Source organism: Nelumbo nucifera, chromosome 5 (assembly GCF_055504915.1).
Source record: "Nelumbo nucifera cultivar China Antique chromosome 5, China Antique-T2T, whole genome shotgun sequence".
NCBI classification, from domain to species: domain Eukaryota; kingdom Viridiplantae; phylum Streptophyta; class Magnoliopsida; order Proteales; family Nelumbonaceae; genus Nelumbo; species Nelumbo nucifera.
This window is the reverse complement of record NC_142653.1, coordinates 20,812,123-20,828,349: the sequence shown is the minus strand read 5'-3', so window position 1 is coordinate 20,828,349 and position 16,227 is coordinate 20,812,123. Positions and strand designations below refer to the sequence as shown.

Below are 16,227 nucleotides of genomic sequence, written 5' to 3'. Positions count from 1 at the left end.
AAATTAAAACCAATTTGAACAGATTGGACAGCCCAGACATTGAATTGGACTGGTCCAAAATATTTATCGGATTAGATTGGACCTGATCCATCTGTAATGGACTCATATTGGAGCGGATTGGACTGTACCAAATCTGGTCCAATTGACACCCCTCCGGTGAGCCCTGTTGACAGCCCGGGCTGTCGAACGTAGGCAGCCACAGTTCAGGTCAAGGATTATGAAATGTTAAAACTCTATTGAGATATGGGGATTTTGCGGTTTGGTTCTGATCCCATAACCCTGAACGCAAGCCCCAGACCCCCGGGACAATAGGCGTGGGAAATATAGACAGAAACAATTAGATTTCAGTTGAGCATATTCAGATCTAGAGAAAACCAGAGTTGGGCTCCAAGTGAGCTTTCGTAGGTCGTAGCTTTCATTTAGCAGATCCTAACCGACCATGTTACACTACATCAAGGTCGAAAGAAAACTCAATAAATAAACTTAGAAATTAAAAGACAAAACGACGACGACAACACAAAAATCCATCCGTCTCTCCTCAGTTCAATGTCTCAATGACTTCATATCTTGAATAACCACACGTGCAGCATTACGTCCAGGTGCTCCCATCACCCCACCTCCAGGATGGGCTCCACTTCCACACAGATAGAGTCCCTGGACTGGTGTCCTATAACCTGACCTGCATGCATTAATCAGGTATACTGACATGAGTATGCAATGAGAACCTGAAAAGAATGTATCTCTAATAATTCCACCTCAATAAACTATTCTGCTTTGAGAAATACCATCCTTTAACAGGCCGCATTAAGAAGAGTGAATCCAAGCCCATTGCACCATGAAATATGTTCCCTCCTGTCAAATTTGTTCAAGTAATGGACAACATGGTGAAATGGTGTGAATAGCGCATCTCTTGTATGATTCATATACACTAAAAATTAACAAAGCTAAAACGACAGTTCCCATTTCTTTCAGAAGGTGATTGCATTAGCCTTGAACATGGAGGTCTACAGTGAAATGCATGGTTTAATAATATAATATCCATCCGCAGAATGCATTAGAATTGAAACTGATTAATACGCAACTTCAAAGTATGCCTCCCTAAAAACAGACCTGTATTTTAAGAATTTATCATTATTTCTCAGGTTAGGGCAGCAAAACTTACTCTCCTGAAAGTTAAAAGTCATAAAGATAAATTTACAAGATATGAATTTAGTTTTCCGTAGTCTTGGAAAAATTTACAATTTTCTTTCACAATTTCTGATCGTAACTTTGAATAGTTACTAACATTCTACCACACATCATTTACATGGAAAATCCAGAACACCCATTCAATAGTTGACCTCCACGATTAACCATCTGCATAGCACTCCCATCTTAGTGCCCAGAAGCCCTAAGAGAGTAAGAGGGGCACATTTCATGCGTGCTTCACAAATCTAGTAACTTAGGAGTGAAATCACTATTAAATCATGCTTCATAATAATATAAGCGACAATTCTCGACCTCAAGCTACTCATATTGAGATGCTGTTTTATGGACAGTATATATGCAAATATGTTTTATTTTATATTAAATATTTACTATTTTATATAAAATATAAATATTTATAACACAAATATTCATGAGTAGACACATATCAACACATGAGTCATCTCAAGTAGAGTTGTCCTCCTAGGCAAGGCCTTCATTCCCATTCTTGAGCAATGTGGGGCTTGGGACAAAACTCAATGGTAACACTCGCTATTGAGTGTTGTTCCATATCCCACGTTGCTCAAAAATGGGAATGAAGGCCTTGCCCTCATCTATAAAAGGAAAGGTAAGCCAAGCTAAACCAAGTTTAGGAATTAAATGAGCCCATTCCCTTATTTTTTGTGCAATAGGCCCGAAACCTAGCCAAGACCAGCCTAGTTTCGGCTTGTGCAATGTTTTCTTAATGTATTATATATATTATTTAATTTAAAATTTTCTAAATAATTAATTTTTTTTCATTAGGCCCAGAAAGCCCGTAAGCCCAGCCTGGGCCTGTGTAGGTCCGGACCTGGGCTTGTAATTTAGGGCCCAAGGTGTGGGCCGGGCAGGACCCGGGCCTATGCTGAAGCCTTTATCATGGGTGCCGAATCCGACCCAGCCCATGATCACCCCTAATTGAGACATAACAACAACTCTACTGGTAGACAAATTAGCCACCCATTGCCAACATCTGATAATGTCATTGGTGGAAAAAGAATTAAAAAGCCTTATTGGTTTAACCCTGTGAACAACTTCTGTTGTGATGTTTTCCTATAATTTGAAATCATGAACTGTATTTTGAGATCTAAAAATCAGACTTGTTAGAGGATGACTTACCACCAAAGCTGAGAGGCCTGAGATGATGATAAATGAGGATCTACCCACTGGAAAGGCACTTGGGCAACTTCTAATAGGGCAAGAGCCAAACACGATTATACATTAAAAAGCCCACAAATCTAAGATTTTATATGTTCAATATCTTTCCCATTAAGCAATATTCCAAGATTTTCATTTGCATCTTATCCACTCTTTTCCTTTTGATTTTACACAAAAAAAAAACACTCAAGAAAAAACCAATAAAATTTAAACCTGCTGAAGGCTATGATTTTCAGTGGAAATACCTGTAAGGCCAAATTCTCTCTCAAGATCTACTGGTGTCAACATGTCGTAGTCGATAACTGATGAACTAAAACCAGGTGCATATTCATCAATCAAGGAGAAACATCTTTGAGCAAATGATTCCTGAGAAGTTATTTGCCAATTAGTGGGTTCCAGAGAAACATCTGTAACATTTGCATCAAGGTCAAAGATGAATGTACCAGAACATTTGTAACATTATCAGGATCCAGAGAAACATTTGTAAAATTTTATCATGGTCAAAGATGATTGTAGTACTGATGAAGCCTAGAGTGAAAAGTGAATGGGGCTTAAGCTAAACACAACCCACTCTTCAGGCCAAGTTGAGATGACATTTTCAATCGTTGCTTTGCCTTAGGCTTGAAACCCCCAACCCATCCTCTAGAAAGAGCCTGCTGGGGAGAGGGGTTAGAACAACCTTTCCAACTCAAGTCCAATAGTGCACATCACTTTTGCAACCCCACAAAGATTACAATTTAACGAGTGTTAGAAATAAAACATACAACAAAAAAAAAAAAAACTAGCATGAAGAACAGAGCTAACACTTACAGATATAAGTCTAACTCACCCTAAATGCCAGATCTTCCCAGCTACCCACTGATGGTCTATAGGGTGTATATTGAACAAATAAGTTAATCACATGCTTACCTGTAGGATGCAAAGAAAAAAGTTCAATATAGAATAGAAACCATACCTTGTAGTAATAACAATGGATGAAAACAAGAAATAATTAGTCCCTTGAGGAAATATCTAACCACTTGATAACATATTTGAGCATATAAAACCATGAAAAAAACTAAGACCATATTTAGATGAAGTTTTGAACTCTGATACTTTAAACATAACAAGGCCTTCTAAGCATCTCATCTAATCTCCAGGCAGCCAGCTGACAGAAAAACAAGCAATCACAGATTGTGAACTCATAATAAAAAGATAACTACATTTTTGTGCTTCTTTCTATTGTATTGTGATATAGTTTTCCTGGTGATATAGATAAAAAAGGTAAAAGATAATCACCCAGCTTACTGGTGCAGTCCAAGCCTCAGTTGTTTCTTGCCTTCTGGGTACATAACCATCCACCATGACCTCGTTGAGCTCCATTCTAGTCAGTGCTCAATGTGCTTGCTGTTACCATAATGTTAAGGCATTAGCCTCTTGCTCCTTGTTATCAAAAATCTAGGAATAACGTTCACACCAAACACTCCAAAGAAAAGGGGGGTGGACCCAAAGAAAGGATTATTTGGTTAAATGGGAAGTGGTTAGTGGACCAAAAGAAAAGGGGGGTCTGGGTTTAGGAAACATTGTCATTAGAAATGCTGCCTTATTAGGTAAATGGTTGTGAAGGTTCCACTTTAAAGGATATAGGTTGTGGCACAAGGTAATTGAAAGCATTCATGGTTTGGATTGTATTGTAATGGTTGGGATGCTAAAATTGTTCCCCACTCAACCTCAGCTTCCCCTTGGAAAGCAATTCATGAGGTTTACCTTATTTTTATTAATTCCATTCGATTTGATGTGGGAAAAGGGTGATAAAATCCATTTCTGGGAAGACCTTTGGGTAGGGAAAATGCCATTAAAAGACAATTTTCCTGAACTTTTTGTCCTCTCCAACCTTAGGTGAAACTATCTCTAGAATGGGAACACCTTCTCCTTCCAGTGTCAACTAGAATCTTGGGTTTAGAAGAGGCCCAAGGGAAAATGAGTGTACCTCCTTGATTCGCTTGCTTGATATTCTATAGATAGTTGTTCTAGACCCAAACCTGGAGGATTCCAGAATTTGGACTGTTTCCACAGATGGTCTGTTTACTGTTTCTTCATTTTTTAAACATCTTGTCTCACCTAGATCTCAAGGGGTGGACTTCCTGGTGAAAGAAATTTGGAGTAAGCCTATCCCACCAAAAATTCAAGCTTTCTGCTAGGAAATTTTACTTGGTAAGGTAAATGCGTGTGATATGCTGAAAAAAAGGCCTATTTCTTGTCTCTCTCCTCATATGTGCTTCTTGTGCAGGGATAGCGGAGAGACCCTCTCCCATTTATTAACCTCATGCTCCTTTGTACTTTGAAACTGAGAGTTTTCCCCTTCTCTTTTTGGCTGCAAGTGAGATCCCCTTCAAGAGGTGGTGGACATCTTCAACCTGAACTTCTTGAGGCAACCAAAGAAAAGGGGAGGTTATTGTGAACTACTAAAGCAACAATTAGTTGGGTAGTGTGGGAAGAAAGGAATAACAGAATTTTCACCAGAAAGAGTTTAACTTTGGTGGAGGTAATAGATTGCATAAAAGTGAAGGTTGCACTATGGGCAAAGACTTTGGACTGCTTCCAGATTTTCTCAGTCAATGATATACTAAGAGTTTGGACTTGAGTAACACGATCCTCAAGAGATAAGGAGAGAATTAGAATGGAATGGAAACCCCCCAGAAGGCACCATAGTAAAGTTGAATTTTGATGGGAGTTCCTTAGGTAACACAGGTTTCGCAGGCATAGAAGGTTTAATCAGAAATTCCGAGAGCAGAATCTTGGCATTATACTCAGGTCCACATGGCATTGCAAATTCTGCGAAGGCTGAATTGATGGCTTTGCTACAAGGATTGCGGTTGGCTAAGAAACTAGGCCTTAGACAGCTAGAGGTGGAAGGAGATTCTAAAGTAATCATCCCTTGGGCAAGTTATACTTAACATACCCCATGGAAGCTCAAACATGTTCTTAGGGAAGTGGAAAGGATTGTGAAGGATATAGGTGCTGACTTCAAGTGGGTGAGAAGGACTGCAAATAGGCTAGCTGATTTCCTTGCTAAGCAAGGGGCTACAAGACAACAACATTTTTGGGCTTCATTGTAAACTACCCTTGTTATTTGGGATGACATTTTGGTCATCAAGTTGTACTCACATATATAATTAAAGTAATAAAATTATCTTTTGCTAATAAAAACAAAACACTCCAAAGGACCACAGCTCTTGTAATTTGCTATATAATTTTCCCCTTATCATATTGATGGGGTTCACTGGAGAAGAGAAGAGGTCTAACATGTTCAAAGATTGTGTTCAGTTAGCACCATATAAAAGAGAAGTGGTTGCATACCTTTATTTTAGAAGGGTATGATATAAAATAGTGGTTGATATTCTCACCACTCTTTAGGCAAAGGATGCACATACAAGGTGAGAGGCACCAAGTTTTCCATCTTCATTTGAATATTTCATCTATGTTGATTATCTTCATTGAGGCTTCCCAACAAAGTGCTTCGATCTTTTTTGGTAAAGTGGGGCCACCCCAAAGGGCTTTAGCCATAACAGGGTTAGGAGAGGGTAAGGAATCATCAAGAACTTTAAAGAATGGAGAATAAGAGGAGCCTAATGGGTCAACAGTTCAGAGACTCTGATCATGATCCTCCTGAAGAAGGAAAACACCGTTAAGAAACCTATAGGTATATTTCTTGTCCACTTTCAAGATCCCTGTTAACGTAGCAGATCGAATTGAAAGAAGATGAGGGATTTTCTGTGGGAACCGGTGAATCAAAGAAGGATCATCTAGTGAAGTGGGAAATTGTCACTAAGAAGCGAGAGGATGGTGGTTTAGGTATGGTAATATTAGGTTAAGAAACCTAGCCTTGTTAGGAAAGTGGTTATGGAGATTTCCCTTAGAGCAGGATAGCTTGTGGCATTAGGTGGTTGGGAGTATTCATGGTAATGGCAGCAAATGGATGGGATGCTGTTGTCGACCCCATGGCTTCTCATTTTTCCCATTGGAGAGCAATAATTGGAGTCCTACCTTCTTTTCTTCCTTTCATAAGGTGTGATGCTTGCTCAGGTAATAAAATTTTGTTTTGGGAAGACACTTGGGTTAGGAACAATTCTCTTAAGGATAGGTTCCCAGTTATGTATTCTTTGTCTTTAAACAAGTTGAAGGTCATTTCCTCTTTTCATGTAAATGAGGGTTCTTGGGACTTGGGTTTGAGGAGAGGGTTGAAGTACTCAAAAGTGGCTGTTGGAAATGAGTTGTTCTCTTTGTTGGATGCTGTTTTTCTAGAGTCCTCAGGGATTTTTTTTCCTGCTCTTTGTTTTTCAATGCTTTACTCAAGGTTCAAAATTTCGATACATATTGGACTGTACCGGGGGCTTCCCGATACGCCCCTCTAGGGGGTGTTTCAGGATTTCGACCAGTTCAGGGGTGGACGAACATTAAACCGGCCCCTCTGAACCGGATTTGAAAAAAAAAAACTAAAAAAGAAATTAAAAAAAAAGCTATATACTGCCCGATATGCCTCTATCGGCGTATCGATATTTTGAACCATGGCTTTATTTAGTTCTGTTGTTGTTCCTACCCCTTTCCTTTCAAAAAAAGTGTGGGATACTCCTGCTCCACCAAAGGTTAGGGCTTTTTGCTGGGATGTGGTTCTCCAAAAGGTTAACACTTTGGACATACTTCAAAGAAAAAGGAAAGATTGTTGCCTTTCACCACATGTTTGTTGCCTTTGCCTGGGGAGTGGTGAGACAGTGGCTCATCTATTTATTTTCTGTCCTTTTACTTCTTGTATCTGGGACTGGTTTTCTTCTCTCTTTGGTTGCAAGTGGACTCCTTCATGTGTGCAGAACCTTTTTGACTCTAGCTTCTTCCAGTTACCAAAGAAGAGAGGCAAGGTAATGTGGAAAACAACAAGAGCGGTTATTATTTGGTCAGTGAGGGAGGAAAGAAATAATAGGATCTTCCAAGGGCAGGAAAGACCCAAGGAAGCACTTTAGAGGGCATCACCAACAGGATCATACATTGGATGAAAGCCTTGGAGCTCTTTAAGTCCAAGGCATGGAGTGTCGTAGCTGGTTCCTCATCTTCCTATCTTTCAGTCCAGGACAGTTGGTCTCCGCCGCCTTGCTCTAGAGTGAAACTGAATTTTGATGAAAGCTCTCTAGGCAACCCAGGCCCCTTGGGTGTAGGGGGAGTTTTTAGAGATGAGAGGGGTAGTGTGCTGGCCATGTATTCAGGCCCTATAGGAGTAGGAGACTCTTTAAGGGCAGAAATTCTTGCTTTACTCCAAGGTCTCAGATTGGCAAAGCAATGGGGACTGCAGAAGTTAGAAGCGGAGGAAGACTCCAAACTGGTAATAGGCTGGCTGCAATCTAGAAGCTTGGGCACCTGGATTTTCAGACAACAGCTAAGAGAAATCTCGAGCATAGCAAGGGAGATTGGGGTGAGGTTTAATTGGGCAAGAAGATCAGCAAATGGTATGGCTGATGCTTTAGCTAAACAAGGAGTCAATGGGCAGGAGTTGTTTTGGGCCTGTTTTTGAGGCATTTTTATCAAAGGGTCCCCCATCCGGCCCTTGGATGGTGGCAGTTGTAATCTTTATCCATTATTGTTAATGAAAGTTACTGTTTCCCGTAAAAGAAAAAAAAGAGCACCGTTAAGAAACTCAACAAATCCATCCACCTCCTGTACTCATGATTTCTAAAACCATGCCTAAAACCAAATTTTCAAGAAATGCCCATAGGAGAGAAACACACAATGTCCAAATTTGGTTTTGTTCTTGTAAGAGGAAATAGAATAAAGATAAGGATAACCACAACTAAATGGTTTATCTCTTAGTTCCCATCAACATCCTTCTTGGAATTTGGCTCTATACCCTGAACACAGGATCACATCTCACAAAGCTTAAAATACAAAAAGGAGAGATATTTACCAAATCTCAGTCCCGGCAATCCATGATCTTGGGAGGGTGGACAGGATGTTTTGACATAACCGTTGGCATTTTCTTGCATGAAGTTGCAGCTCTCAGACTCAAACCCACATTCTCATACTTGTCGGCCTGAGTTTTTTATCATTGCTCCAAGTAAGTAGAATAGCCCAAGGATAAAGTTAAAGTATACTACTATCAAGAATCCTAAAGAAAGAAAATGAGAATGATCCTAAGGAATTAGAAAACCAGACCATCAAATCCCTACCATGATTCACGAAGCTATTGATAAAACCATTTTACTCTCATGGTCCCTAAGGCCTCTCTAAACCCAAGATCCCAACCTAGAGGATGAGAAAGATACCATACTTGGTATGGTTAGCTGTTTATTAGGCTCAGTTTGGAAGGAGTACAAATACAAATATGTAGAGTGCAAAACCTTATATTTTTTATGTATTTGCATGGTACATATTTGTATTTGAACTCTTTCCAAACAAAGCCTTAAGGACATAAAATACGGTCTACAAAATTTCAGATACATTGGCCAAGCCCCATAGCAAAGTTCCTGCCAAAACTTCACATTCAAACCAGGCACAGGATCGTGTGTGTGTGTGTGTATAAATATATCTCTTAGCCCTCCCCACCAAAAATACTCAACTCACAACCGAGCCCAAAACATGTTACCCTCCCCCCCCCCCCCTTGTTTAGCAAGCAAATCAGCAAATGTATTAGCACTTCTCTTCACCCAGTGAAACCTCACTTTCATATTCTGGGTCAGCCATTTAAACCCCTTTTTTCGTTAATATAACTCCAGAACCCATTTTCCTCTTGTTGTAACCAATTAATCACCAGCTTAGAATCACCTTCAACAATTACCTTTCTAATACTTAGCTCCTTTGCCCTTTGTACTCCTTCCAATAAAGCATACAGGAGGATCATGCATATAAAAAATATATTAAAAGATTATTTTTGGAATGTATAAATATATTAAAAGGTGGATGAATAACATCAATGGATTTCCATACTTCCAGGGTATAACATCTAAGAAGAAGAATAAAACTTGTTATTCATTAAAAAACAAAAAAAAAGAACATTTTGTGATGTTCTTTCAGTAATTTGATTTATTTTGGTTATCCAGAAAAAGATACCACTCAATGCCAAAATAGATAGTGAAAATGTAATAGTAAGGAACAAAAACTTCAGTCTACCAGGCGGAGAAATAGTCTTGTCCAGTACAGAAGGAATTGTCATCTCAATAAGAGGTCTTTGTGATGGAAAGCCACTCAATGCATCTCGGTAAGACAGATCGATCTCCTCCATGCTTAAAGAGAAAGAGAAGGAAATGTAAGTATGAAGATCAATCACAAAATTGTAACTGCATTAGTTTTTATTAATGAAATTTATCCTTCTTATTTATCAAAAAAAAAAAGATCAATCACAAAATTTAGATGTTCAAATGTACAGGTCCACGAATTCACTTCAGATCTCAAGCCTACTATTCTTTGAAAAAACACACAAGCCTATAATTCTTTCTATTGGCTATGAAATTTATCAAAATTCCAGGGTTGCTTTTGGGCTCAGTGAATCTCCCGACCATCAAGTAATAGTTTAATACTGAGTTGGTTCTCATGCTTTCAGGATAGGGATCATGCTCAGTGAACCTCCTTATCATCAATGAAGACTGATGTGGGCTTCAGGCTAGGGATCTTTGCTTTTCTTTAATGTCAGGCTTTAGCCATTGTTTTATTGGGGAAATGTGTTGGGTCTGTGTTTTCATTTTTCTTTTGGGTGTTTGGGTAATGTTCATAGTTGTAAGTGCGGTTGTATTGGGCCTTATTGGGTCTCCTGAGTTGGCTCTCATGCTTTTGGTGATATCTTATCACCTTCTGCTGTACTTTCCTTTTTATTTTAATGAATTTTCTTTTTATCCTTCCAAAAATATTAATAGTTTAATACAATGCAGAAGTTATATAAAATCTCTTATTGATAAATTGATTTTATAAATTTGTGAGGGTGAATATGGACAACACATAGGCAATCTGGATCTGCATGTTCATAACAGATAGCCCCTATAAAAAGAAGAAAAGATGTTTCAAAAATGTTTCCCTATTACCCAACAAGTAGGATACCTTTCAGAACCGATGTGAATGGTACCAACATGTTGAGGGCCTGCCTCCTGAATAGAAGGATTGCAACACTGAAACTGTGGCAGTCTATCAACTGCTATGTTTATTTTTGTTGTCCCCTGTTCCATAAAGTGACAGTCACATAAGAATCAAGTTAGTCTGAGTCATCATGTTGAAATTACCAAAAATCTAAAAACTACTGTCAAGGATCAATAGCAAACAAAGCTCAGTGATGATTAACAAGATTTTAAAACTCATCTGACTGATTTTCTGAAGGGTAAACTCTATATACCCTCTACAGTTTGGGGAGTCTTTCACCCAAGTAATGATGTAAATGGTGATTTTACCCATGGAGCATTAGAACTGGTTTCCCATACATCACTACTCATTCCTTACTGATGAATGCATTACAAGAAATTCTCTCAAAGCTAGGAAAGCTCCCAGACTCATATCTAATCAAAACTTTTACTCCTCTACAACTGTCTTGTGGACATGTACTAAAAAATGTAGTTCCCTTGAAAGTGCTCAAAAGAGTTTTGATGATATACCCATCAAGTAAGCCTGTAATCAGATCGGACCCGAATCAGATGTATATAAATCCGACTTTGATTTGATAAGGAAATTACTCCATCTGAATTCTATCTGACATCCAACCAGATGCATGAGAGGTCAATTCAAATTTGAATCCGATCGGATGAATCGGATTTCAGATTTTTTCCAAGTTAGATGGATTCAAGCAAAGAAAAAAGAGTGTTCAAGAAACAAACCCATCAAAGAAGAACTGAGAACAACACATGGAAGGTTTCTCTCATAGGTACAGCCATTTTCCTGCTTTCATTTGAAGTTGACAATGGAAAACAAAGCAAATACCAGAAAACAAAGACCATAAAATAACACAGAATAAAAAGGGAAAAGAAAAGTAAAAAGAAAAAACAAAGACTAAGGCAACAATTATTGCCGAAGAGATGGCAGAGCCAGCATGCTATGGAAATAAGGGTGGCAGTTCATCAGCACTCTCATAGTTGGGAGCAAGGTTCAAAGTATTGATACGATATGCCCCGTATTGGGCATGCGTATTGTATCTTTTAATCCCCGATACACGTGCTTACAGGTGTTTTCGGGAACCCATTTTTTAAATAATATATACATAAATATATTTGAAACTGAAACTTGAAAAAAAAAAACTAAAACATATTAGGAGTATCGTTCAAATTATTGATACACCTATGCCAATACATAGAGCTGTGTTGATACTATGAACCTTGGTTGAGAAATAGCAGCGAAATGGTGAATCAAATCGAATATTTACCTTTGACGAATATCTTCATTGGAGAACATTTCTCCACTTCGACTGAGAACCAAACGTTGAGCAACATCAGATGCTTGGAAGAACCAAGTTGCAATGATTCACTGATGCTTTAATTGATTTCTTAAATGTGCTAGGGACAATGGTTCTTCAAATCAGGGTTTCTAAAATCAAGGATTTGGGGATTACAGGGATTTGTTCTATAATAGGCACATGGACATACAGGAAGTCAGGAACCATGACAATAGGGCTTCACGGCTTCACAGCTTCACTTCACTTGAGAGAATGGAAGATAAAAACCCTAAATCTCCATGGCAGTCGTCAACAGAAGCTTAGAGACACATTAGTTAGAGCTGGGAAGAATCTTGACTCTCGAGTGTTAAAAACCCTAAATCTCCATGGCAGTCGCCAACAGAAGCTTAGAGACACATTGGTTAGAGCTGGGAAGAATCTTGACTCTCGAGTGTGAGTTTTGACCATAAAAGGGGGAATGGGGAAAGTCATTTCCTTATTTACTTATTTACCACTAAAGTTATAATATATTACAATCTATTTAAGGGAAATATCAAAAACATATCAGGATAGTTTTGTAAACTCATAACTAGAAATATAATATACACATTATATAAATTAATTAATAATAGATATGCTAATATGTAGTTCAATCCGATTATTAATTAGATGCTACTTGACACAACTGAATCTGATCCGTTCATAAATGTAACTCACCTAAATACAGGATAACCAGATCAGATACAGGCCTATCATCAAGTATATGCACTCATGAAACATGATCCCTCAGCATTTATTTGATTGGGTCTTTTCAATAAAACTCAAAACTTGTTTGCTGAAATTCCAAAACCAAACTTTGTTAGCTATAATTCAACAATTTCAGGGTTGAATCACCATGGGTTTCATGGAGAACAAATCTAAGTATTCGGGAGAATGCAAACAGAGTACAATGGTATTTAAACTCAAAACTTGTTTGCTGAAATTCCAAAGCCAAACTTTGTTAGCTATAATTCAACAATTTCAGGGTTGAATCACCATGGGTTTCATGGAGAAGAAACCTAAGCGTTCGGGAGAATGCAGAGTACAATGGTATGTTGATTGATAAATTCATGGTTGTCAGCATTGTAAGTATTTTTGTGTCAGATACATGAAGTATTAGTTGTGATTGGTATGGAATGGAATTGAATATCATAATGTGAAAATGTGAAATGCTTAGTTGACACTTTTGGAAATGTGGTGACCCACATGCCACCTAGTGGCTTTTTAATTGAATGGCTGAAAGGGATATCATCTCATGGACTACAATGGTGGTTGATTTGGCATGGGCACTGAGATTGGAAAAAGGCCCATTTGATATTTGATTATATGCCAGTCAAGAATAATATCTCTTGGACTGCTTTGATGAATAATAGTAAATTTTATTAATTCATAATCTGATTTAGAGTTTTGAATTCATACAACATCCCAGGGAGAGGCGTGAGCTGCAGCCCCTCCTTGAATCTTACAAGTAAACTAGGAAGGAAATACAGGAATCACAGCTGAGCCCAGAACAATTCTTGCCCATTTACCCCTTGCTTGGCTAACACATCGGACAAAGTATTTTCTGATCTCCCCACCCACTGTAAAGAGACCAACATATCCCTTGTCAACCAACTGAATTTCTTCATTTCGTTCTTCTAGCGCCATATAGGATCTTCAGGATTTTTCAACCAGCCCACCACCACTTTGTAATCCCCTTCAATTACTAGATGCTGTACCCCCAGCTGGTTTGCAAATTGCACCCCTTGTACAGCAGCTAATAGCTCTGCCCTGATAGTCTCCAACTCCTAAGGGACCCGAGTAGAGCAACAGAATCTCTCCCTTTTCATTTCTCAAGACACCCCCATTCTGGATAAAATGTTTACAGTAATCAATCAAAAGAAACTCTAAGGAAAGTGTAAAGAACACTGATGTGGTCCCCACAGTGTTCGTATGGCAGCAATATTTTCGTTAGATATGGCAGTGTTAGTTGGTAGTTATTTCAGCTTTATTATTAGTTATTTCTTATTCTATTTGCCATGTAAGCAATAAGGGCAATTCAGCCCTTTTACAGTTGGCCAATAGTTATATAAATACTAAGAGAGGGTTGGCAGAAATTATGACCTACTCTCTTCATGTACTTCTTTTCTTCTTCTCTTCAATTTTTCATCCTTTTTTTCTTTTTAATTCAAGACTGATTGTAGTCTAGATCAACTACTTGGTATCAGAGCTGACCTAGGAGCTCTTATGCTAGTCTGATTAGGCCAACTGCATGAGAACCTCCTAGGTTTGGAAGTTTTTTCAACAAGGTTGGAGGATCAGCTGATTCTTGGAGGTTACTGGTAGTGTGCGGCTGCTACTAAGGAGATTGTATTAGTCTGGGAGAGTTCCAGTAGTCAGGAAGAATCAGAAGAAGCTTCGGATCCTCACGATTAGGGTTTTGCATCAACCAGAAGGTGGCGGCCAGAGATTTGTGTTTTCTGATCAGAAAATATCATCTTGGTTTAGTCTAAGAGGTGCGGCTTCAGAACTTTTGTGTTTTCTTTAGGGTTTTGAGAGAAAACCCTAAAATTCAGAACTGTTATTTGTTTCAGATCAGAATTTGAACTGGTTTCATTCAGAATTCTGTTTTTTGTGTTCTTTGGAAGACCTGGGCCAGCTGTTACCAATTGTTTGGGTGTTGTTTCTCCTATTACAGTAATTAAAAAAGGGTTTTTTATTAATTCTTGATCAAGAATGGAGTTCAAGAGTCAAGGGGAAAGTGTTTTTGGGACTAGCAATTCTATAACATGTCTGAGAATACCTTTCAAATTACAACAGTTAAGTTTGATGGATCAAACTACCTAGAATGGGCTCAATTGGCCATGATGGCTATTGGGGGAGGGGAAAACTGAGCTACTTGTTGGGAGATGTGAAAGAACCAACAAAGGAGGACCAAACCTATACCAAATGGGTTCAGGAGAACTATTTGGTTATGACATGGCTGTGCAACTCTATGCAGCCACATATCAGCCGGAACAATTTGTGGGCGAAAACAGCTAAGGAAATTTGGGATGTCATGAAAGAGACCTACTCCCAACCCCTTAATGTTGCTAGGGCTTATGAACTGAAATGTGAGGTTAACAACCTTAAGCAAGGAGAGAAACCAGTCTCGGTTTACTTCTCTACATTGAAATCTTTGTGGCATGAAATTGACCACCTAGAAACACTTGAGTGGGAAAGCCAGAATGATGCACAGACTCATAGAAAGCAGGTTGAGACTGATATGGTTTTTGAGTTCCTAGCTGGTCTAAATCCTGAGTATGATATTGTGAGACAGCAACTACTGACAAGAGACAGTGTGACCCTATCACAAGCCTACTCCTTAGTGCACAGCGAAGAGACTAGGAGAAAGGTTATGATGCAGCATCAGCCCTTCCCACCAGCCTTGGCAGCAGTCAAACCAAAGTCTGGGGGTGATACGAAGAGGGATATAAAGAAGGAAGACAAGCGGGATCTAGTATGTGAACATTGCAAGAAATCCAAGCATACTAAAGACACCTATTGGAAGTTGCACCCTCATTTAGTCCTAGCAAAACTCAGGAACAAAAGGGGTAATGCTAATATGGCTGTTAATACTGATTGTGCCTCCTCATCGAGCACAAAAGGCACACCCCTAGACACCCTAGCTGCTGTCCGGGATGCCCTAACTCAGTTGGAAAAGGAAGTTGTCAATTCAGCTCAATCATCTCAGCCACCATCAGCTCCCACATCAGCTTTTGCTCATTCAGGTACTCAGGCCTCAGCTTATCATGCTTCAACTCCAGGTAACACTGGACATTATTGGGTAATAGACTCGGGTACATCTAACCATATGACTAGCTTGCCATCACTGTTCACTACCTATCACTTATCTTCTGGCAGAGATAAGGTGTCCATTGTTGATGGTTCCCTTCTTCCCATTTTTGGCAAGGGAGATATCAAGTTGTCTAACGTCATATCCTTATCATCAATTCTGCATGTTCCTAAGCTTAATTTGCTTTCAGTCAATAGCATTACAAAACATCAGAATTGTTCAGTAACCTTTTTCCCTGATCGATGTGTTTTTTGGGACTTGGAGACAAGGAAGGTGATTGGGACTGGCCGTGAGATGAATGGGATTTATCTGCTTGGAGAGAGTTCACATTGGGAAGATAGTGAAGATAGAAAATCTTTTGTTTCCCAGTCTGTTAGTCAGGTTATGCTTTGGCATAATCGGTTGGGTCGTTTATCTTTTCAGTCTTTGAAGAGTTTGCTTCCTGATTTATTTGAGTCTGTTCAGATGTCCAATTTGAGATGTGAGAGTTGTGAACTTGCAAAACATTTTATTCATTGAGTAATAAAAGAAGTAATAATCCTTTTGATATTGTGCATACCGATGTTTGGGGTCCTTATCACATCACTGCTATGGGGGGGTACAGATATTTCTTGTTGTTTGT

The 16,227-nt window shown here is 38.9% G+C and overlaps 1 protein-coding gene across 12 annotated transcripts in view; it reads right to left on the bottom strand.

Annotated features, from left to right (window-relative positions):
• Nucleotides 1-380: 380 nt before the first annotated feature.
• Nucleotides 381-16,227, bottom strand: part of LOC104595684 (FAD/NAD(P)-binding oxidoreductase family protein) — a 62,236-nt gene continuing 46,389 nt past the window's right edge. For 2 of the 12 annotated variants that reach the window (XM_088887383.1, XM_010256530.3), the window contains 7 exons: nucleotides 10,438-10,553; nucleotides 9,517-9,629; nucleotides 3,212-3,291; nucleotides 2,628-2,748; nucleotides 2,344-2,413; nucleotides 786-852; nucleotides 381-679 (listed from right to left, as the gene is read on the bottom strand). In XM_088887383.1, coding sequence (XP_088743509.1) covers nucleotides 792-852; nucleotides 2,344-2,413; nucleotides 2,628-2,748; nucleotides 3,212-3,291; nucleotides 9,517-9,629; nucleotides 10,438-10,553 — 561 coding nt within the window. In that variant the 3' untranslated portion in view covers nucleotides 381-679; nucleotides 786-791. Of the gene's footprint in view, nucleotides 702-785; nucleotides 853-2,343; nucleotides 2,414-2,627; nucleotides 3,093-3,192; nucleotides 3,292-9,516; nucleotides 9,630-10,437; nucleotides 10,554-16,227 lie in introns of those variants that run through there. The other 10 variants (XM_088887385.1, XM_010256532.3, XM_088887382.1 and 7 more) reach the window with 8 other exon arrangements.